Below are 23,646 nucleotides of genomic sequence, written 5' to 3'. Positions count from 1 at the left end.
CCCTGATTTAAACCAGATGAAAACACAAAGTGTTGGAATCAGAACATTCCAAGAATGTTTGTGAGCATCTGGAAGAGCCAACAAAACTCATGGAATCTTTGACATCTACACAAGAGCTGGCTTTAATGTCTCATCTGAAAAATTGGCACCTCCAATTTGCGCAGCGCTCCCTCACTACTGCGCAAATCTCTGGAAAGGGGCTTAAGCCTCGAACTGGTTTATCGGGGATGGAAGCAAATGGGAACATTTTAAAAGAAAAAAGATGGGAAAAAACGTGTAAACAAAACAGAATTTCACAAATCCACTGGTACAACTTAAAGAGCTGGTGCTGTCTCTGCTGTGGTGCTGATTAAAGCTCGTAGAGCAGCTTGACTGACCCAGATCGGGAAAGATGAACCTTCACTTCCAGCTCCAGACTGAGTTGGGTCAGTCACCTGCATCGGGACAACTACCAGTGGCTCCAATATTATAGGTACGTGACGGGTCAGATAAAATTCCTGGCTCCCCGTCTCTGCCCAGTGACCCTTGTGGGAAATGGAACCATCCCACATGCCAACAGGAATTAACTGAATGTGACGGAGGAGCTCACCATTACTCGAGCCAAGGCTCTCACTCGAGGGAAAGCTATTTCAGCATGACTCTGGACAGTTATCAAGTGACCAGGAAATTTGCTGCCCAAAAAGATCTTCAGGAGAAAAATAAGCTAGGAAGCAAAGCAAAAAAAGTGCCTATTTAAAAAAAACCCCACACAAAACTGGATGAAAGTAGAAAAGTGAGAGTTTTAAAATATTCATTCAAGGGATGCAAGCTCCACCAACTAGGTCAGCATTTATTGCCACTCATGGGACACCAAAGAGTGGGAGAAGAGGGTGGGAATCAGCATAGCCAGAAAGCAGTAGTTAGAACAACACTAAATTTAGATTAAGATCACTGCAGACTGCTGGAGTGGCGGGGATATCAGTTCAGAGGTAGAAAAAAAAGGGGTCACATCATGGGTGATGTTACTCAACTAGTAATGAAGAGACCTGGACAAATGATCTGGAGACAAGAGTTCAAATCCCATTTTGGCGACTAGAGAACATAAATCAATCTGGAATTAGTATCAGTAACGTACAATTACCAGTTTGCCATATAGAACCCATTCGATTCACTGGCCTCAGTGGGACCGATGTAGTTAATATTAACAGCTCTCCGAAATGGCCCAGCAAGCCATTCACAGTTAAACAAAATTAAGAATGGGCAATAAATAAATGCTGGCCTTGCCACCGATGCCCAGAATCGATCACAGTGAGGTTGTACAGAGACGGAAGACAGTCTTGGGATAGGACATATTTTGATTTTATTGCACTGTCAAGTTTATTTTTTTTTCTTTAAAGGTTACAGCATCGGACATCAATTCTTACTTCTAATATACTCCGATATAATGCTCAACAAAATAAATACTCCCTTGCAGACTTTGTTACATAATTTATCACAGTACAACTTAAATACAGTATCACAGTACAGCTACACTTCACAATGAATGAGAATTATCATCATCTACGAAAAAATACATTGAGACCTCTTAATAGGAGCAGGTTCCTGCAAGATATTTCAATTACACAGAAATAAAAACAACTGCAAGCTGTTTCTGAGGATTGCAAACAATTGAGCTAAAATCTTCTCCCACCAAAATTGCTAAAACCTTGACCCTGGTGGCTCCTTGCCGAGGCAGCAATCGTCACTTTACTTTGTTTGATGGACTTGACTCAGAAACAAATGTCAGACGCTGATTGTAGAACTTCTAGAGAGGGGAATTTTTAAAAACAATTGCGACTTAAAGTCTTATTAGACATGAGGTTTGTGGGGAATGAAGATACAACAGGAAGTTCTGGAAATGTTCAGATGGCCAGTCAGCATCTGTGGAGAGTAGAGATCATGTTTCAGATACAAACCCTTCATTAGAACGAGAAAAGGGTACAGATAGAAAGCAGTTGAGCAAAGGGAAGGGAAAGGAAAGGAAAAGAGCGAGAGCGAGAGCGAGAGAGTGAGCAGTTGAGCGAAGGGAAAGGAAAGACAAGCAGAGAGAGCGATGCAGAGAGAGAGAGAGAGGGAGAGAGAGAGAAAGAGAGGCAGAGAGAGAGAGAGAGAGGCAGAGAGAGAGAGAGGCAGAGAGAGAGAGAGGCAGAGAGAGAGAGAGAGAGAGAGGCAGAGAGAGAGAGAGAGAGGCAGAGAGAGAGAGAGAGAGAGAGGCAGAGAGAGAGAGAGGCAGAGAGAGAGAGAGAGAGAGAGGCAGAGGGAGAGAGAGAGAGAGGTAGAGAGAGAGATGAGCACAGAGAGAGAGGAGAGAGCAGTTGAGCGAAGGGAAAAGAGAGACAGAGAGAGAGAGAGGCAGAGAGAGAGAGAGAGAGAGGCAGAGAGAGAAATGAGCAGAGAGAGAGAGAGAGAGAGAGAGAGAGAGAGAGAGGAGAAAGCAGTTGAGCGAAGGGAAAGGAAAGAGGCAGAGAGAAGCAGAGAGAGAAGCAGACAGAGAGAGAGAGAAGGAGACAGAGAGAGAGAGAGAGAGAGAGAGAGAAGCAGAGAGAGGGCGAGAGAGAAGCAGAGAGAGAGCGAGGGAAGCAGAGGGAGAGAGAGAGAGATTGAGAGAAGAAGAGGCAGAGAGAACAAGAGGCCGATGTCATGTTCTGGCTGAAGTTAATGATGAACAACAGAACATGTAGTTCAAAATATTTATACAACAAACTGCATGGTAAAATCATAGAATTTACAAGGCAGAAGGAGGCCATTCAGTCCATCGTGTTTGCACCAGCCCTTGGAAAGAGCACCCCACTTAAACTCACGCTTCCAATCTGTCCTTGTGACCCAGTAACCCCACCTAGCCTTTTGGACACTAAGGGCAATTTATCATGGCCAGTCCACCTAACCTGCACATCTTTGGACTGTGGGAGGAAACTGGAGAGAGAGATAGACAGAGAGAGGGAGGGACAGAGATACAAAGGCAGAAAATCAGAACGACTAATAATATTCTTCTCCCCATCTCCTCATGCAGTCTCCTACCTCTGACGTCCTTCAGTTCTATAACTACATGGGTGAAACTGTTTGACTAACTAGTGTCAGGTGTCCAGCTTTGCTCAGTGAGTAGGAGACTTAGGACCAGTGCAGAGAGCCCTCAGCGTAGAGAGCACACTGTTGTATAATGATGGCTGGTGTAATTACCTAGGCCTAATGGGAAAGGCATTATAAAAATAAATTCAGTAAGGATTTGGGCTAAACTTCTTTATCAAAAAAGAATGGAGAGAATATGGAATTTAGCTGACAGAAGGAGTAGCTGAGGTGACAGAAGGATATGTTATCAAGTCAGAAGGAGGTTTGTGGAGGACATAAATACTGGAATAGATCAGTTGGGTTTAATGAGCCCTGTCTGTGTTGTAGGTTCTATGTAAAAGGAGCTGTGACTCTTCCAAGATGCTCTATGCAAGACTTTGAATAGATTACCGGCGTTTCTTCTTTCATTGCATCTCACTTATCTGTTACAGAATAAAAAGCTCAATTTCTATAGTACCTAATCTTATATCTGGATGTTTCCCCATGTCCTCATTTACATAGAAAATTCAGCATGTCAACAGTCCCCTTATCTCAACTGCCCTTGTTTATTTTCCACGAGTCTCCTCCTATCCCATCTGCCTCAACTCAGCCTTTCGCAGACCTTTGTTCTCATGCAAGCCCACAAGATGTAGGAGCAGAAGTAGGCCATTCGGCCCATCGAGTCTGACCCACCATTCAATGAGATCATGACTGATCTGATAATCCTCAACTCCACTTTCCCCTACTTGAAGTATTGAAGCTATTGGTTTCAACCACTTCCTGTGGCATGTTGCTTTGCTCAGATGTTAGTGCATGATGCCTCAACATTGAACATTCAGTCCCTGCACCAATCAAATATGCTGCTTTGTTCATTTATCTACTGCGCTTTTGCTTTGCGATTCGAACATTGCTTGACTTTTTTCCTCGACAGGTGATTGGCTGCGCTGTCAAAGTGCTGAATTAAGGTTACAAGTCCTGCGAGGACAGGGGTTTGAATCCCACCACTGCCATCATTTAAGGTGTTATGGGCCAGGGTTTAGGGAACCCCAAAGTGTATCATGGAGTTCACCTGACCCACAACTTTTAATAGATTGTGGTATGGGGAGCACACGGCCCACTCTACAGGTGTGGTACAGCAGAAATGGAAAAGTATTTTTTTAAAGCAAAACAATGTTTATTCTATGAACTCAAGTTAACCTTTTTAAAACATACAGTGAACATCTCAGCAACCATTAATTCAAATGCAACCCCCAAAGACTACAACACTAAGTAAACCTTTAAGCTTTCCTTTTTAACATCCACACGACTTAAAAACAAAACCTTTATCAGAAGCACATCAGGTTAAAGTCACTACTGAAAACATTTATAATTCTGAATTCACCAAATGATCAAGAGATAGTCTTTTGATGGCAGAGAGAACAGCAGTACCCCTGCTCTGTCTGGCTTCAGCTCCAACACTGAAAAGGAAACTGAAACACACCCTGCAGCCTGCTTAAAAACGAAAGTAAAAAGCTGACGGACAGCCCAGCTCCAACCACTCTCTGACATCACTGCAGTAGTAAACACCCATTTCTTAAAGGTACTCTCACTACAGATATTTATATACACACCCATTTATAAACACCCATTTCTTAAAGGTACTCTCACATGGCAACGGTCACAACTGGAGTACCGTGCTCAGGTTTGAACACCAAACCTCAGGAAAGATACACTTGGATGGAACACAGAGCACATTCATCGAACAGAACGATACCTGGGACTCCCAGGGTTCCTTTGCGAGGAGTGATAAGACAACAAGGGAAGAATTTTACAGTGGTGGGATTTTAGCTTTGAAGTCAATGAAGTTTTGAATAGATCGGCACCGCAGCCAGTGGGGGGGCTGTAAAATCCCAACCTCGGGCTGCTTTTCCTGAAATTTGGTTAAGGGCCAACGTGATTTAAATGTTAAATTTTTGAGATATTGATGGGAACAGAATGTAGATACTATTGGTGTGTCTACAACTAGGAGGTATAACTTAAAAACATTAAGCCAGATATTTCAGGAGTTTGTCACTTTCCTGATGGAATGGCAATTGATTCCAATTCCGTTGTTCATTTTAAAACTGTAATTCATAGATTTTTGTTAACTTTAGTTTATTGAGATACATTACAAATGTAGATAGATGGATGGCACAGCCATGATTTCATTGAATGGTGCAACAGGCTGGAGTGGTAAAATGGCCTTCTCATCATTTTCTAACCAATCAGCGTATGAGGAAATTTCTCCTTATTCCGCTATTGAATTTATTAATAACTTTAGTAACTTGAGGAAGCCAGCAGTGGTAGAACAGAGAGATTTATTGAATGATGTACAATATTCTGCTCAAGACAGGAACTAGTTCCCACTCCAGTCGTTGCTGAGAGAGCCAACCACACCAGGCCTGTGTAGCCACCACCAGCAAGGTATCCATAAAGTTGAGAGTTGCAACCACTTCATCCGCCACGGTGAGGATGGGATACTTACCGGGAACAGAAGATGACAGAGTGTCGTGTAGCCATCTGGGATGGCCACTTCCAACTAGGTACAGAGCAACTCGCAAAGGCTGACGGGTACAATGGACAAGCCAAGAATCAGGCAGGCTCAGAGCCTGAAACACATATTTGTCAGCAAAGTCCAGACGGCATTAAAACTCCATCCCAGTAGCATGTTATTCAGGCCGATTAGCAGGTGATGGCCCGTCTCCTCCAAAACAAAGGACTGGTACTCCAGCAGCCGGTACAGTCCCAGACATTTTGGCGCCACTCCCTGTCCAAGGGAAACGCAAACAATGCCAATGACCTCTTGGGACACGCCCAGGCATCCAGATCCCCGCCCACTTATTGGCTAAGGAATCGAACGGAGCGATCAGGGATCACCCAATCAGGAAGGCCCAAATCGAAGGACCGCCCAAAAGAGCGCGACCCCCCCCCCCCCCCCCCCCCCCCCCAGCCCGAGTTAGCCATATGTTCGCTCCCTTTTGGTCTTGGTACCCCGGTCACGGCCATCGCCAATCGCAGCAACACCAGAAGCGAGTTAGAGTTCAACGCCCACCAGCAGGCGGATGAGCCCAGCTGAGCAGCAGTTACCACTTTGAACCCAAGAGATCCAGAATTGAACAGTGCCCACTGTTTCCTGACCTAAACCAGGTGTCTGAAGTTAAGTACAGGTTGTCTTAGTAATAGGTGTAGTTAACTAGTAGTGTTTATGTTGCATGATTGATTGTCTGTAAATAAAGTACCCTTGATCTTGAACTAACTAACTGGTGTTTGGCTCTTTGATTGATAGCCGGTTGAAACTTGTGGTGGTATCATTCGATACCTGGCGACTCTAAGCATTCGGACATAGACAATATAGAAAGACGGCAAATCTACTGATTGCCCTAATTGGAACAGAGCCACAGAAAAGACCTAATAGTAGAGATAAATCGACAGTCGGCATGGGCAATCTGTGTACCCGGGCAAGGTTGAAATTAATATTCGTACACGGCGAGAAGAGCCCAACATTGAATTCTGGCCAATGTGATGGGTGGGACCCCCTTATCCTCCCTAAAAGGGCCAATCGGTGGCTTGTGATCAGTCACAATAGAGAAATGCCACCCGTAAACATATTGGTGACATTTCTAGACTCCAAATATTAACGCCAAGCCCTCCTTCTCGATTTGAGCACAGTGCCCTTCTGCGCCCTCAGGGTCCTCAAAGCGAGAACAAAGGGCTTACCGTGCCATCGTGGGTCAGCACAGCCCCAATGCCGGAGGGGGAGACATTGCACGTCAGGATTAGCGGCTGAGCTGGATCATAGCGCGCGAGGAGCTGTGTGGATTACAGCCACTTTTTTACTCCAGCAAATGCTTTTGTCTTGCGAGGCACACCAGAATCACTCACGATCCTTCTTCAACACTATGTGGAGTGGAGCCAATAAAGTGGCAAGGTTTGCAATGAACTTCCCATAGTAATTTACCAGGCATCGGAACAACTGGAGTTCAGTGGCGTTCCTTGGGGTTGGGGCGCCTTTTACAGCCCAAACATGATCTTTCACCGGGCGTAGACCATCCCTGTCCACCCTATAACCCAAGTAGGCCACCTCTCTCTCGTGCAGAACACACACTTGCTCCTCTTTAGTTTGGCGCCTACTTGGGAAAACTATGGGAGTACTTCTTGCAGTTGGTCCATATGCCCCTTCTCCATGGTGCCCGTGATGAGTGCATTCCAGAACGGCCACCTTCGGCAGGCCCTGCAAAATATCCTCCTTTACCTGCTGGAAAATCACCGGGCCGATAAAACTCCAAATGGGAGATGGGTATATTCAAATAACCACCTATGGGTGTTTATGGTTGCAAATTTCCTGGACTCAGGATCTAGCTCCCGCTGTAAATAAGCGTGGCTCATGTCAAGCTTCATGAAAGTACATCCTCCAGTAAGTTTAGCATACAAATCCTCCACTCTAGGCATCAGGTACCAATCCAGGTGTGAAACTCTGTTCACCACGAGTTTACAATCTGCAGAGTTCGACAGCATTACCGGCACCACGGTTGTGGTCTATTCCACAAATTGTGCCGAGATTATGCCCCCCCCCCCCCCCCCCCCCCCGCCGATCCTACACGCACCGAAGCTCCACAGCAACTTTGGCAAGCAATGAATAGGGGACAGGCCTCGCACTAAAATACCGGGTCAGAGCATCAGGATCTACGTAATTGGGCCTTGGCCCCCATTATCCTGCCCAGACCCTCCTGGAACACTTTGGGGTATTCGCCCAGTACACCGTCCAGATTTCTGGCGGCCATCTGAAAAACCTGTTGCAAGTTGAAACAGAGGATTCACAACCAGACTCGCCCCAGCAAATTGGGCCATGGTCCCTGTACCACAACCAAGGGAAGACTGACCAACTGCTGCCTGTGCATTACTGGAGTCATGTCCCCACAAAGGCTCTCAGGTATAGGTTGTGCAATGTCAACCGCATGATCCCTGCGTGGTGTCGCCAAAATGTCTAATTTGTAACGTGACCCGGATTGTGCTACCTTAGGGACTGTGATGCAGTTCGGCTGCAATAAACAGTCCTCCTCATCCAGGGGGCCCCACATACAAGGCTGTGGTTCGCGGTGACCTCAGCAGTTGCCATGGGCGGGGTTCTCTGCATCAGAATTGGCAGCTCTGGCCATCGAGTTCCCCGATCATACATTTGGCAATGTGGCCAGCTCTCCCCATCATCCTCGGGAGAGGTATCCCGCCGGTCAGCGGTAGCTCCCGAGAGCCTGACCCAGCTGCGGAATTGCCCCTCGGGCTGCCCTTTCGGAGGTGATCTGGCCAGACTGGCAGTGACCACTGATGCAGCGGGAGTTCGAAACGGAGGGTGGGCCGAACTATAGACACCATAGTCCGTGGATCCCTACAGCTCCTGCATTCCATTCTCCACGTGGTCCTGTGACAACGAGAGCTCCATTTCAAATCCAAGGTTGGCTCCGCCATCAGCTTCCTCTGAGCGGCCGCGTTGTTTATGCCCCACGCTAACCCATCCCTCAACAATCCGGAGAGGGACGGTCCAAACTCACAACCCTCAGGGAGAGACAGACGCATTAGGCGGGTCAAGAAATCAGTAACCGATTCACTTGGAGACTGCATCGCCGTATTAAACCTATACCGCTGCATGATCACGGAAGCCGTAGAGTCATAATGTTAGCGACCAAAGTGGCCAGTTCATCAAACGGTTTGGAGATGAGTGCAGCCGAGTAAGTCCGACCCCAAAAGTCGGGGCTCCGCAGGCGGTCAGGAGGATGACGTCTGACCATCTTCCCCACAATCCCATTAGCCATGGAAGAAATACCAAATACGTTCAGCATCCTGGCTCCAGTCTTCCAGGCCGACATCGCAGGCCTCTAGCTTCCCGAATAACGGCATCCTGAACTGTTATGTCCCCATATTCCTGGATAGTAATCGACCTGGCGGCTAGGCGGTGCTACGGACAAGTCCAGAGAGTTTCCTTTTGTCCTCGTCGCCAGTTTAGTAACTTGAGGAAGCCAGCGGTAATAGATAAGAAATTTATTTTGACTATATACACAATATTCTGCTCAAGGCAGTAACTCGCTCCCACTCCAGCCCTTGCTGGGAGAACTAACCACAATCAATCCTGCTTTGGGGTGGCTTTTATGCAAATCTATGCAAAAAAATGGAACTGCACGGTAGCACAGTGGTTAGCACTGTTGCTTCAGAGCGCCGGGTCCCAGGTTCGATTCGCGGCTTGGGTCACTGTCTGTGTGGAGTGTGCACGTTCTCCCTGTCTGCGTGAGTTTCCTCCGGATGCTCCGGTTTCCTCCCACAAGTCCCGAAAGACGTGCCGTTAGGATAATTTAGACATTCTGAATTCTCTCTCTGTGTACCCGAACAGGCGCCGGAATGTGGCGACTAGGGGCTTTTCACAGTAACTTCATTGCAGTGTTAATGTAAGCCTACTTGTGACGATTAAAATGTTAACATAAAATCTGTAATGTGCTCCAGCTGGTGGCCTCTGCTTCCTATCTGGGAAGCCCGTACTCCACGAGCCCTAGGGAGAGATCAACAATGTTTTCCCTGTGCTCCTCGTGGGGGTTAGAACAGTTACCATCTTGTATTAATTGACCTAACTTTGGATTCTCTCACAAGTAATAACTTGCTCCATCAGATCACGTCCATGTCTCCTAAATTTCTAAAGAAGTCCTAACCTGTTCAGTCTTTCCCGATAAAAGCTAATTACTGCGGATGCTGGAATTTGAAACGAAAGAGAAAATGCTAGAAAATCTCTGCAGGTCTGGCAGCATCTGTAGGGATAGAAAAGAGCTAACATTTTGAGTCCGATGACTCTTTGTCAAACCTTTCCAGATACCATTTCTGTCAATCTTTAATGGCAATTTCTCCTCGGCTTTGATGTGCGAAGACCTGAATTGTGTAACGTATTCATCAGTGTGGGGGAATATCAATGGCTGGACTCCAACTAGTGGAAGTTTACTTGTTACACATCCCGTCTGTCAACCCCTTTTCCCTCACTGCCCATTTTGTAATAAAAGGAATGAAGCAGATCTTGGCTCTAAAAGGTAGCTTCTACCCCAACCCTCCCCCAGAACAAATCAATCTGAAGTGTAGAACACGTCCTGAATCATGTAGAGTCATAGCAAGGTCTACAGCACAGAAAAGGCCTTTCGGCCCATTGAGTCTGCGCGCCGGTCAAAAACAATCTAATTATTCTAATCCTATTTTCCAGCACTTGGCCCAGACCCTTGGCATTACAAGTGCACATCTAAATACTTCATAAATGTTAGGAGGGTCTCTACCTCCACCACCCTTTCAGGCAGCGAGTTCCAGACTCCAAAATCTTTCCTCACATCCCCTCTAAACCTCCTGCCTCATACCTTAAATCTACTGGTCAACGAGCTCTCCACCAAGGGGAAAAGCTTCTTACCGTCGGCTCTATCTAGGCCCCTCATACAATTCTTCCAATAATGATGTGCCTCTTCACACTGAGTCTTTATAGCGCCAGCAATATTGGGAATGCCAGAGAGAAAAAGTAACCTTGCACTGAAAGAGAAATAGCTGCACTGAATCAGGGAATCAGAACCTGGAGAGAGAGAGAGAGAGAGAGAGAGAGAGAGAGAGAGAGAGAGGGGGGGGGGGGGGGGGGGGGGGAATGAGAAAACAGAGAGGGATAGAGGGGGAAGAAGGAGAAAACCCTATTTTTTGCTTAATTTGTAGCCTGAGCTTGGACTCTGGGCAGAAGAGACAATTCAAATGTAGAAAATCATGCCTGTCCCTCATAGGGGCTCTCTGAGCTGGGACTACATGAGGCCAATCGAGAGTGGACAGGGTGGCCTTTTATTTTTGTCCCTTCTCTAGGCATGGATGCAAAAATTAATTCGTCACCCTGCCCTAGATTAATTACAATCCGAGCAGACCAGGGGTCAGAGCACTGATGCTGAGTCTGCAAGGCGCATACTGTAAGGAACCCTTGGGAGCATTGAGGTGCAGAATACTTTCTACTTGTAGTACTGCCTCCCTGACACTAAGTGGCAGTGCTTCCCCCCTTCCCAGGAGTGAGAAAGAGTACTCCAGCAGAATCAGCAACAGTGCAGCACAAACTCCATTTTTCAGTTTAATGGGGAGAAATATATGCAGATTATCTTAAACTGGACGCACTAAGTAATAAAATAGCACACCAAAAAGAGTAATAATGAGTAACAACAATTATTGCAGGGTCAATGAATGCTCCTCAGGACAAGCATGGGGCCCTTCTCATTGGCAGATGGCTACGTGTGGTATGGAACAGAAGGGTGTCAAGTTTGACCCCATTGATCCAGCAGTCAGGTTTCTCTTGATAGAGATAAGTGCTCAGGCAAGAGCAACTGAACTGAATGCCCACAAGATTGGGAAAGGGGCTGGTAAAAAACAGCAAAAGTCCCCACTGTGAGGGCGAAATGGGGTTTTGGGGCGAGGCCGTCCACAGTAAATGTTAGAGCTCAGAACCTGGTGTTGGCATTGGATAGTGGGCGAATACCAAACGTGCACCTTGTTCTTTAGTTTAGCAGAAAGGAAAATCAATTAAAAACAGGTGGGCTTCGAAGAGATGGAGGCTACAGTTGTCGTGGGGTGGGAGGTAAAGGGGGAAAAGATTGGCCATTTGTTCAAATGCTCCTTTCCTTTAATCATGCCCTCTATTGCATTTACGCCAATGCAAAGTGCTGAGAAACATCTTCATAACACCAGGCATCATTTCAAAGTGCTGGAGAACAAAGCTTTGCGATGATGCTTTTGTTGGTACATTGAGCCTGCGCTCATTCCTGCATACAGGTACACTGTAAAATAAAACTGCAGAGACTCTCTCTCTCTCTCATTCCCAAGGGTTTCCTCTTTCATTATCAGTAATGAAGCCCTGCCTACATCCACTAAAACATCGCACAGATCCTGCCTTTACCGTTGGGTAGGGGAAATCTGGGACTCATTCCTACAAAAGGCTGTGGACACGAGTCAATTAAAATTTTCAAGACTGATGGTGATAGATTTTTGGGGGGGCAAGAGCATCAATGCTTATAGAAAAAAGGCAGATACACAAATTTGAGGTACAAATCAGCCAAGATTTAATGATTCGTGGGACAAGCTCAAGAGGCTGAATGGACTCATCCTGTTTCTATAGTTATCCTTGCTCAATGTCCTGCATACTTTGGGACCAGCCCCTTCTATTGTAAGGACGGTATGGCTTCGCTCCATCAGGTAATCGAGGCTTGGGCTCACTCAAGAAGGAGACTTTTGGTAATCTTGTTGTCGATCAGAGCAGCACCCCTCCCAATTACAACTTGCATTTATGTAGCTCCTACAACAGAGCAAAACATCCCAAGATGCTTCACAAACAAATGTTGACATCAGGTCGCATGAGGAGATACTAGGACTAGTGACCAAAAGGCTGGTCAAAGAGGTTGGTTTTAAAAAGAGTCTTGAAAAGAGAGGGGATTCCAGAGTTTCAGGCTCAGACAGGTGAAGATACATAAATAATAATATTTATTATTTTCACAAGTAGGCTTACATTAACACTGCAATGAAGTTGCTATGAAAAGCTCCTAGTCGCCACATTGCGGCGCCTGTTTGGGTACACAGAGGAAGAATCCAGAATATCCAAATTACCTAACAGTACGTCTTTCGGGACTTGTGGGAGGAAACCGGAGCACCCAGAGGAAACCCACACAGACACGGGGAGAACGTGCAGGCAGTGACCCAAGCCAGGAATCGAACCTGGGACCCTGGCGCTGTGAAGCAACAGTGTTAACCACTGTGGTACCGTGCCAGCCATAGCACCAATGGTGGAGCAATGGAAATCAGAGTGCACGAGAGGCTAGAATCTCCTCCCCCCTTATTATGGTTGTGTAACTAACTTGGCTGTATTCAATTAACTCCATTTTTTCCAACAATTAAGGGACAATTTAGAGTGGCGAATCCACCTACCCTGCACATCTTTAGGTTGTGGGGGTGAGACCCATTCAGATATGGAGAGAATGTGCCAGTGACCCGGGGCCAGGATCGAACCCGGTTTCTCGATGCCGTGAGGCAGCAGTGCTAACCACTGCATCACCATGTTGCCCCTTATTTAATGGACTCCTATATCTTGACACACACAAGCATTTAACATGGTTACTAGGTGGTAAACAATACTGTGAATGGAACTCTTGTTGATCTTCCTTAGCATAGAGATAATGAAGCCAAATGCAAAATACCTCACGGGATCCACTAGCCCACGGGATCCACTAGCTCCCGGGACCCACTAGCTCCCGGGACCCACTAGCTCCCGGGACCCACTAGCTCCCGGGACCCACTAGCCCACGGGATCCACTAGCCCACGGGATCCACTAGCCCACGGGACCCACTAGCTCATGGGACCCACTAGCTCACGGGACCCACTAGCTCAGTTTAAAGCACCAAATCGAAGCTAAGGGAAGCCCCAACATCCACTTCCTTGCCCCCGCCACCCTCCTGCCCCATAACCACTCTTACCGTACCATGGATGGGTCCAATGCAGTTCTCCCTTATTCCCAGAAGTAGCGGAGATACCAGATTGTTTCGTTCTTGAGCTGAGGGCCAAAGAGAGGATTCATTTGAGCCAGGATGGCGATGAGCCAGCTAAAGGGAAGAAAGAAATGAGAATTTAAAATTGAGCAAAATGTCTTCACGGGAGGATGAACTAATGTCAAATCTCTTAGCTACCTAGTCCTGGTAACAAAGCATAGTAACCCCAATTTCTGATTGTCAAGCTTAGTTATATTGCTTCTATTCCATCTAGTAAAGTGTACCAAATTTGTTCTAATGCGGTCAAACCAGTTTCAATATGATATTCTTTAATACAAGAGATTAAACCTGGAGGGCAGTAAAGAAAACACCGACTGCAGACGGAATCCCATTTTAATAATTTAGTGATGTTATGCTGGGTCCAGGTATGGAAGCTGCAGCGAGGGTTCAATCTGCACTGTCGAGTAGCAAGAAGCCACCCACAATCCAGCTCCAGAGAGCATCGGATTCCTTTTTTTTTAATAAACAATTTTATTGAGGTAGTTTTTGGCTTTATAAACAGTTACAGACATCATCAGAAAGGAAGCAAAAAAGGCAAAAATGTGCAAACATCCACGTTCTTTCAATACTTCCACCGTAACATATTGCACAAGCCCGCTCCCCTCCCATCGGTACTACCCGCCATATTTTCAGAGCATCGGATTCCTGTGCTGCAGCTAGCTTGCTATCCAATCTGCAACTCGACTCAGATATGGAATAGTGCGTCTGCTGTTGTAACACGCTGCCCATTCACTAAGCCAAGGAGGAATCTGGAGCTAGTCTTTCCTTAACCGAGATCAAAAGGTCCCGACTCCTTTTTCCTTCTCCTGACACAGGTGAAAATCAGTTCTTATACATACTCAAAATAGTGCCCTAACTGTGCCCCAATTAGTAACAGCCGCTCCCATTTACAACTGGAGCGTGCACTTCATTATGATATGATTACAACTTTAACATCTCCTATGCACTACTTTATCAAATGCCATTTGGAAATCCAGGTATACTACATCAACTATTCCACCCTTATCTATTCTCTTTAAATTCTTCAAAAATTTCAGTAAGGTTGGGCTTGTACGACATTTCCCTGTTGAAATTCATGCTGACAGTCTTTGTTATATTTTTGATTTCTAGGTGTATTACTATGACATCTTTGACTATCGATTTCCTTAGTGTTCCAACCACTGACCTTAAGCTAACAGGTCTACAGATCCTTGGACTTGTTCCGATATTTTAAAGGGAGATAGGATAGCTTTGCAAGTCCTCTGGCACGATCCTTTACATAAATATATAGACCAGAGACTCTGCTATCAACTTCCTAGCTTCTTTTAAGCATGCACAGACACAATCCATAGCTTGGTACTTACAACAGGTAGCAACAAACAGCCGTGGTCACGATCATGGTTATTATTACACTACAAAATAAAGAGAAGGTTAGAATTAAAAATGAATAGGAGATGCCAACAATCTTAACAATCTGACAGACAACATAGCGAGAGAAAAACTGGCGGACTCAACCAGTTATAGGTCAAGGAGTGGGAAGTGTCATGTGAGAGTACCTTTAAGAAATGGGTGTGTGTATAACTATCTGTAGTGGGAGTACCTTTAAGAAATGGGTGTTTACTACTGGAGTGATGTCAGAGAGTGGGTGGAGCTGGGCTGTCTGTCAGCTTTTGCTGCAGGGTGTGTTTTAGTTTTGTTTTTTAAGTGTTGGAGCTGAAGCCAGACCGAGCAGGTGTACTGCTGTTCTCTCTGCCATCAAAAGACTATCTCTTGATCATTTGGTGAATTCAGAATTATAGATGTTCTCAGTAGTGAATGTAAACCTAGTGTGCTTCTGTTTAAAGGTTTTTTAAAAAAGTCTTCTGGATGTTAAAAGGACAGCTAACGGATTACTTAATATTCCTTGGGGGTTGTATTTGAATTAATGGTTGCTAAGATGTTCACTGTTTGTTTCAAAAAGGTTAACTTTAGTTCATAGAATAAACATTGTTTTGCTTTAAAAAATACTTTTCCATTTCTGCTGTACCACGCCTGTAGAGTGGGCCGTGTGCTCCCCATACCACAATCGAGTAAAGGTTGTGGGTCAGGTGAACTCCATGATACACTTTGGGGTTCTCTAAACCCTGGTCCATAACAGAAGGTACAATATACAGAAAAAGAAACACAATTTTTTCATTTAATTCATTCTTGGACTGTGGAAATTCCTAACTCTAATCACCTTTTGGAGAGCTTCACAAACTAATTCTGACTTCTTGAGCATCCCCGATTTTAATAATTTCACCATTCGTGGCCGTGCATTTAGACGGCAAAGCTCTGGAATTCCCTCTCCAAGCCTCTCGTACCTCCTTTAAGGTGCTCCTTAAAACCTACTTCCATGACCAGCCACAAGTCGGCCAGTGCCTTATTACACTCTTGTGAAGCACCTTGGGACGTTTCATCACTCTTTGCTTTATTACATTAAGCAGTGTGAAGACTGCTGTGGGAATGCTGACAATGTTTACACTTATTCCCTATTCCCCTGGGAGGTGGTAGTCGGCCATCTAGAGCTGTTGCAGTCTGCGTGGTGTAGGTACACACTGGGGAAGATGGTTGCGGTGTGTTCAGCTTTCTGACTCAGTAACAGCGAAGGAACGGCAACATATTTTCAAGTCAGGATGGTGCTGGTACTGCTGTTGTCGTCTTTCTAGGTTGTGGAGGTCGCAGGTTTGGATCCTGCAATCCAGAAAAATTCTCTGCCAAGTTAAATTCCATAAAAGTTGGAAATATTTTTTTTTAAACAGTACGAGATGCGGGCATTTGTTGCCCATTCTTAATTTCCTTTGAACTTAGTGGCCTGCTGGACCATTTCCGGGGGCAGTTAAGGGTCAACCACATTTGCTGTGGGTCAGGAGTTATACGTCGGCTGGATCAGGCAAAGATGGCAGATTTCCTTCCCTAAAAGACATTAGGTGAACTGGATGAGTTTTTAGTGACAATCGATGATAGTTGTCACAATCACCATCACTGAGACTAGCTTCATATTCCAGATTCATTGAAATTGAAATTCCAGGAGCTGCCATGGTGTGTTTTGGTTATGTATCAGAGTAACACCACTGGCTGGTGTAATGCAGTGGCATAACTGGAGCATTTCACTGGCTTTTGCAGAGTTCACCATTGTACCCTGTTTGAGCAGCATTGTGTAAATAAACCCCTTGCACCAAGTTATACGAACACGATGTGTGCCACCTCTGATTCGCTCCCTTTGCGGCTGCAACTAAGAATGTAACAAAAGAAAAACTGGCGACGAGATCTGGGCCATAAAATTTTTTTACCCTAACGATGAGATCTGGGCCATAAAAATGTACCTTAAAATCTGCTATAGAAATTGCAACATCTATGGAACTTGCTAACAGAGAAGCTTTGCTGATTGGAATTCGAGATAAAGTTCGTAAGAGACTGTGAGAAGCAGGTCCATCAAGAACCTACCATGTAATTGATGCACCAAGTGGGACATATGGCTGGAGATTGCTGGAGCAAGGAGAACAAATGCAAAGATTGTGATAAAAGTGGTCACATTGCCAGGGCATGTTGGTCACGCCAACCCTCATCAGCACATAAAGAGTTGCATCAAGAAAAATACGGCGAAGTCTACCGTTTACCATTTAGGTGATCTAACTGAAGACTCACCGAGTATCAGAGTGTCAAATCAGCTTAAGGAATTTAAGCTCACTGTTCTAGCAGTACAAGGAGACCAGTAACAATTTTGGGCCTGTCCAAAATTAAGTGGGACCACTATTAAGATAGAAGTGGATACTGGTGCTGCATCTCACTTATACCCAATCAAAATACCATCAGAAATTGAAGTATCTGCCATTGCGACCATCTAATGCGGTCTAGAGGTCATACACTTAGAGAATAGAAGCAAGAGGAGGCCATTCGGCCCTTCTAGCCTGCTCTGCCATTCATTACGATCATGGCTGATCATCAAGTTCAATACCCTGATCCTGCATTCCGCCCGTATCCCTTGATTCCTTTAGCCCCAGGAGCTAAATCTAATTCCTTCTTGAAATTACACAACATTTTGGCCTCAACTACTTTCTGTGGTAGTGAATTCCACTGAATCAGCAATCTCTGGGTGAAGAAATTTCTCGTCACCTCAATCCTAAAGTTGTACCCATTATTCTCAAACTATGACTCCGGGTTCTGGACTCCGGAACATTCTTTCTGAATCTACCCCATCCAGTCCTGTTAGAATTTTATAAGTTTCTATGAGATCCTCTCTCAATCTTCTAAACGCTAATGAATATAATCCTAACTGACTTAGTCTCTCCTCATATGACAGTCCCGCCACCCAGGATTCAGCTTGGTAAACCTTTGCTGCACTCCCTCCATAGCAAAAACATCCTTCCTCGGATAAGGACACCAAACCTGCACACAATACTCCAGGTGTGGCCTCACCAATGACCTATAAAACATCCCTACTCCTATATTCTAATCCTCTTCCTATGAAGACCAAAATACTATTTACCTCCTTTACAGCCTGCTGTACCCGTGTGCTTACTTTCAGTGACTGATGTACAAGGACACCAAGATCTCGCCGAGTATCCACCTCTCTCAATTCACACCCATTCAAATAATAATCTGCCTTCCTATTTTAGCTAGCAAAGCGGATAATCTCACATTTATCCACATTATGCTGCATCTGCCATGTGTACGCCTACTCACTCAGCATGGTCTATATCTGCTGAAGCACCTTGGCATCCTCCTCACAGCTCACCTTCCCACCCAACTTTGACCCATCTGCAAATTTGGAGATAATACATTTAGTTCCCTCGTCCAAATCATTAACATATAACGTGAATAGTTAGGGTTCTAGCGCAGATCCCTGCGGTATCCCACTATTCACTGCCCGCCAATCGGAAAAAGATCCATTTATTTCAACTTTTTTGCTTCCTGTCTGCTAACCAGCTTTCTATTCATCTCAAGACACTACCCGCAGTCCCATGCGCTTTAACTTTACATAGTAATCTGCTATGTGACGCCTTGTCAAAAGCCACCTGAAAGTCTAAATAAACCACATCCCCCAGTTCTCCCTGGTCAACTCTACTAGTTACATCTTCAAAAGAATTCTAGTAATTTGTCAAGCATGATTTCCCTTTTGTAAATCCGTTCTGACTTTGTCTGATTATATCAGTGCTTTCCAAATACTGTGCTATGAAATCTCTGATAACGGGCTCTAGGAACTTTCCCGCAACCGACGTTAGGCTCACTGGTCTATAGTTCCCTCTTTTCTCTCTACCGCTCTTTCTGAATAGCCAGATTATATTAACATAGAACATAGAACAGTACAGCACAGAACAGGCCCTTCGGCCCTCAACGTTGTGCCGAGCCATGATCACCCTACTCAACCCACGTATCCACCCTATACCCGTAACCCAACAACCCCCCCCCTTAACCTTACTTTTATTAGGACACTACAGGCAATTTAGCATGGCCAATCCACCTAATCCGCACATCTTTGGACTGTGGGAGGAAACCGGAGCACCCGGAGGAAACCCACGCACACAGGGGGAGGACGTGCAGACTCCACACAGATAGTGTCCCAGCCGGGAATCGAACCTGGGACCCTGGAGCTGTGAAGCATTTATGATTAGATACCCTCCAATCTGTGGGAACCATTCCAGAATTCAGAGAACTTTGGAAAATGACCAATGGATCTACTATTTCTCGGGCCATTTCCTTAAGTATTCTGGGATGAAGATTATTTGGCCCTGGAGATTTATTCACCTCCAATCCCATTAATTTTCCCCCCAAACCATTTATCCACTAATGCTAATTTCCTTCAGCTCCTCAATGAAACTTGTGTTTCTCAGAACTGCTGGTACATTATACCTGTCTTCCTCTGTGAAGACAGAACCAAAGTACGGATTTAATTCCGAGGAGGTCATGCTGCTGAAGGGGTTCATCGAGGTGACTGTGGAAGTTAACAAATAGGTGGAGTTGCCTCCTCACATTTTCCAAGGAAACTTTCCAGCATTGTTTGGGAGATCTTGGTTAAGGAAGATTAAGCTAAACTGGGCCGTGGTGAACCAACCAGTCGATTCTATGAACAATTGCCAACAACTTCTGAGAAAACATACAAAATTATTCGAGGAGTCACTTGGATCCATGACTGGAGCTGAATTGAAACTCAAAATAAAAGCAGACAGCGTGCCCAAGTCATTTCAAGCGCGCACCATAACTTATCCGATCCAACCTAAAAGTGGGAGAAGGCGAGAGGTTGCTGAAGACGGGGGTCATTGAGCCTGTAACCACCAGCAATTTGGCAACCCCAGTCTTGAAAAGGATTATTCAGTACGAATATGCGGGGATTTCAAAATGACCATCAACCCTGTTTTATGTGATCAATGCCCTCCACTACTTATCGAAGGAGGCCATTCAGCCCATCAAATCTGCACTGACCCTCTGAAATAGCACCCTACCGAGGCCCACTCTCCCCACAGCCCCACCTAACCTACACACGCTTGGTCACAAAGAGGCAATTTAGCACAGCCAATCCACCAACCTGCACATCTTTGGACTGTGGGAGGAAGCCCACACAGACATAAAGAGAGCATGCAAACTCCATACAATCACGCAAGACTTCAATTGAACCCAGGAACCTGGCGCTGTGAGGCATCAGTGCTAACCACTGTGCCACTGCCCAAGTAAAATATTTTTCCGAATTTTGTGAATAAAATACTTTTTTTTTCAAAAATACCATGAAAGTCACCTCTGCCTGGTGGCTGTAGATGAGCTTGGTACAGTCTCAGTCCCAGATCGACTGGATATACAGTACAAATACAGCTCTAATTCAAGCATGATATTAGAGACTGCACTACAAAGCCAGTGTGAATGGGGTAGAATAATGCAATAAAAATTGAGTACGAGGTGTGAAGTGGGAGTATATTGAATGTTAACATTGGCAGGTTCAGTACTTATGTTCACAAGACTAAGATTTGTTAAAAAGAACCCTTAATAATGTGGAGATGCCGGCGTTGGACTGGGGTGAGCACAGTAAGAAGTCCTACAACATCAGGTTAAAGTCCAACAGGTTTTGTTAGACTTTAGTTGTAAGACTTCTTGCTGTCCTTAATAATGTGGCACAGCTATGGAGAAACTCGTCAATTCTAATTCTGTGGCGATCTTGAATTGGCCATTTCTAGTGTCATTAAAGCTTCAGAGTCATAGAATCCCTTACGTACAGAAGGAGGCCATTCCGCCCATCGGACCTACACCGACCCTCTGAAAGAGCTCCCTACCAGTCCACTCCCCGCCCTATCCCTATAACCAACCCCACTTAACCTACATATCCTTGGACACTAAGGGGCAATTGACTATGGCCAATACACCCAACCTGCTTATCTTTGGACTGTGGGAAGAAAGCAGAGCACACTGAGCAATCCCACGCAGACACTGGGGAACACGCAAACGCCATACAGACAGTCACCCAAGGCTGGAAATGAACCCGGGTTCCTGGTGCTGTGAGGCAGCAGTGCTAGCCACTGTGCCACCGTGCTGTGGTGTAAAAAGGTTGCCTTGCTCTCATTAAAAACAGTTCCCATCAACATACATAAATTGACTTAAAAACTTAGAAAAACTCTACCCAGCTACATAAGTAATCAAAAACGGAGGTTGCACTGATTCACTAACTCAAGCGGGCCACATCATAAATTGTATCAATTTAAAATATCTTCAATCCCTATTTAAGACAGGGAATTTATAAAGTACCATTATAGTGCTGTCTGGAATCGATCTAGAGGCTACCCAATGCTAAATTTGTCAAGTTGTTAAAGAACAGAGTTGGAGCACCTCTGTAACGTGGATCCATAATCAAACATTTACTCCATAAATTGAATAAACACTTATCGACCCAGATTTCTGCAATAACATGCAAATAAATTCACAACCAACACCTGAACATCCAATACAGAGCAGCCAAAACTCAAATCTTCCTTCAATCAATGTAATATTAAAAAGAGTCACCACCTGAACAACAAAAACCATGGATCAGTGAGTAGCATGATCGGAGTCTGAAGGTTGTGGGTTTAAGTCCCACTCCATAACTTTAGCATACACCTCAAAAGTTTACGCTCCAGTGCAGTATCGACAGAGTGTGGCATTATCAGAGGTGCTATCTTTTGAACCAGCCATTAATTGGAGACCCTGACTGTCCTCTCAGGTGGATGCAATATTTTGATGAAGAGCGGGGGAGTTCTCCCCAGTGTCCTGGCAAATATTTATCCTTTAAAAACATCACAAAAAAAACTTGGCAGAGCGGCAAGGAAAGGGGGCAGAGGAGGAGGAGAAATAGAACTCCATTAACCGAGTTACTCTCATAAGAGGGTCATGAGAGTGCAGCACGGTGGCCTAGTGGTTAGCACAACCGCTTCACGGCACTGAGATCCCAGGTTCGATCCCGGCTCTGGGTCACTGTCCGTGTGGAGTTTGCACATTCTCCCCGTGTCTGCGTGGGTTTCACCCCCACAACACAAAAATGTGCAGAGTAGGTGGATTGGCGACGCTAAATTGCCCCTTAATTGGAAAAAATAATTGGGTAATCTAAATTTTAAAAAATAAATAAAAATAAGAGGGTCATGACAGGCTGAATAACCTCATAAAGGGCTAGCATGGATATGACAGGCTGAATAACCTCATACTGCACTGTAACCATTCTATAAATCAATGGTTACCTGGTCATTTATCACATTACTGCAAGTGGGAGCTTGCTGTGCACAAATGGGCTCCTATATTTCCTATTACAACAGTACTTGCACTTCAAAACACACTTCACTGATTGAAAAGTGCTTTCAGACATCTTGAGGCGCGGGAAGGCACTCTGTAAATGTAAGTTACTCTTTATATTTTAACAGAACAAAAAATGCCCCAAGTCGTCTCACAGAAGCGTAAGCAAACAAAATGCGACACCGAGCGACACACTGCCACTGCTGCCTCACAGCACCAGGGACCCAGGTTCAATTCCAGCCTTAGGTCACCGTTTGCACATTCTTTCCACCAGGTGTTCCGGTTTCCTCCCACAGTCCAAAATTGTGCAGGTTAGGTGTATTAGACATGTTAAATTGCCCCTTAGTGTCCAAGGTTTGCCTAAATTGCCCAAAGGTGAGGTGGGGTTAAGGGGTTAAAGTGATAAGGGGGCGGAGGGAGGGGGAATAGGGTGCTCTTTCAGAGAACCGGTGTTGACCCGATGGGCCAAATGGCCTCCTTCTGCACTGTTGGGATTCTATGAGAAGCAGCTAATGGGGCAGATGGCTGGGTCAAAGAGGTGGGATCGATGGGGCATCTTAGAAGGGGACAGAGTGGGAGAGGGAGAATTACCCACAAGTTAGAAGAAAAATAACAACTGGGATAGAAACATCAAACATTATGAAAAAAAGGCTGATTAATTCAATGACAACATTATAAGAAAACATTATAACACCTCCATTTACATTTTAAGATCCTCCTTCCCCCACAGGGCGAAGGAACATTGAGGAGAACAATCTTTAGGCTTGCAATACATTTGGAGGCAGTGAGATGTGGACGAGCTGGGCATCGCTGTAAACCCCTCGCCCTCCCTTCGAAAGCGTTCGCCATCAGCCAGACACACACTGCGTGGGCACGTACCCTCTGTTGGGCCCCTTGGGAACAAACCAGGGCAGGGCAAAGCCCATCAGTCCCCAGAAGATGGTGAAGCACACCATGGGGATGGTCACCGAGTGGCTGGTCATCCTGGCCTTGTGCGAAGCCCGGTCCTTGCACTGCTGCCCGGCGGCACCTCCACCTCCTCTTCCTACCTGCCCAATCCACCAATCACCACGCTCAGCCACAAGCCCGCCTCCTCTTTGTGCCCTGATTGGTCCACGATGACGCAACCAACTTCCGATTGGTCAAAACCCTTGTCCATCAACCCCCAGCTCCCAATGCCGCCCCCTGATTGGTCCTTTATTCAGCTTTGGCCCTGAGTTCCCGGCGTTGCCCCCCCCCCCCCCCCATCCC

General features: G+C 45.6%; 1 protein-coding gene across 2 annotated transcripts; it reads right to left on the bottom strand.

Annotated features, from left to right (window-relative positions):
- Positions 1 to 1,316: 1,316 nt before the first annotated feature.
- On the bottom strand, positions 1,317 to 23,504 carry LOC119979693 (V-type proton ATPase subunit e 2-like). 2 transcript variants are annotated; one of them, XM_038822238.1, is made up of 4 exons: positions 23,275 to 23,504; positions 14,997 to 15,044; positions 13,582 to 13,707; positions 1,317 to 1,899 (listed from the first exon to the last, which is right to left on the bottom strand). In XM_038822238.1, the coding sequence occupies exons 1-3, from the start codon at positions 23,376 to 23,378 to the stop codon at positions 13,614 to 13,616; spliced, it is 246 nt and encodes an 81-aa protein (XP_038678166.1). In that variant the 5' UTR covers positions 23,379 to 23,504; the 3' UTR covers positions 1,317 to 1,899; positions 13,582 to 13,613. The 2 variants fall into 2 exon arrangements, with proteins under 2 accessions (XP_038678166.1, XP_038678165.1); XM_038822237.1 differs by having other exon boundaries at positions 1,323 to 1,899; positions 13,587 to 13,707.
- Positions 23,505 to 23,646: the final 142 nt, after the last annotated feature.

The sequence above is a fragment of the Scyliorhinus canicula genome, chromosome 16 (genome assembly GCF_902713615.1).
Source record: "Scyliorhinus canicula chromosome 16, sScyCan1.1, whole genome shotgun sequence".
NCBI lineage: Eukaryota > Metazoa > Chordata > Chondrichthyes > Carcharhiniformes > Scyliorhinidae > Scyliorhinus > Scyliorhinus canicula.
This window is presented reverse-complemented; position numbering and strand designations above follow the sequence as displayed.

Bases quoted from the DNA above. Each gene is read 5' to 3' on its own strand.
- LOC119979693 (XM_038822238.1), bottom strand. From the start codon at position 23,378: ATGACCAGCCACTCGGTGACCATCCCCATGGTGTGCTTCACCATCTTC. The intron at 15,045-23,274 runs GTACGTGCCCAC...TTTATTTTGTAG, and splicing joins CCCAAGGGGCCCAACAGAGG to TGTAATAATAACCATGATCG. The intron at 13,708-14,996 runs GTAAGTACCAAG...TCTTCCCTTTAG, and splicing joins GCTGTTTGTTGCTACCTGTT to CTGGCTCATCGCCATCCTGG.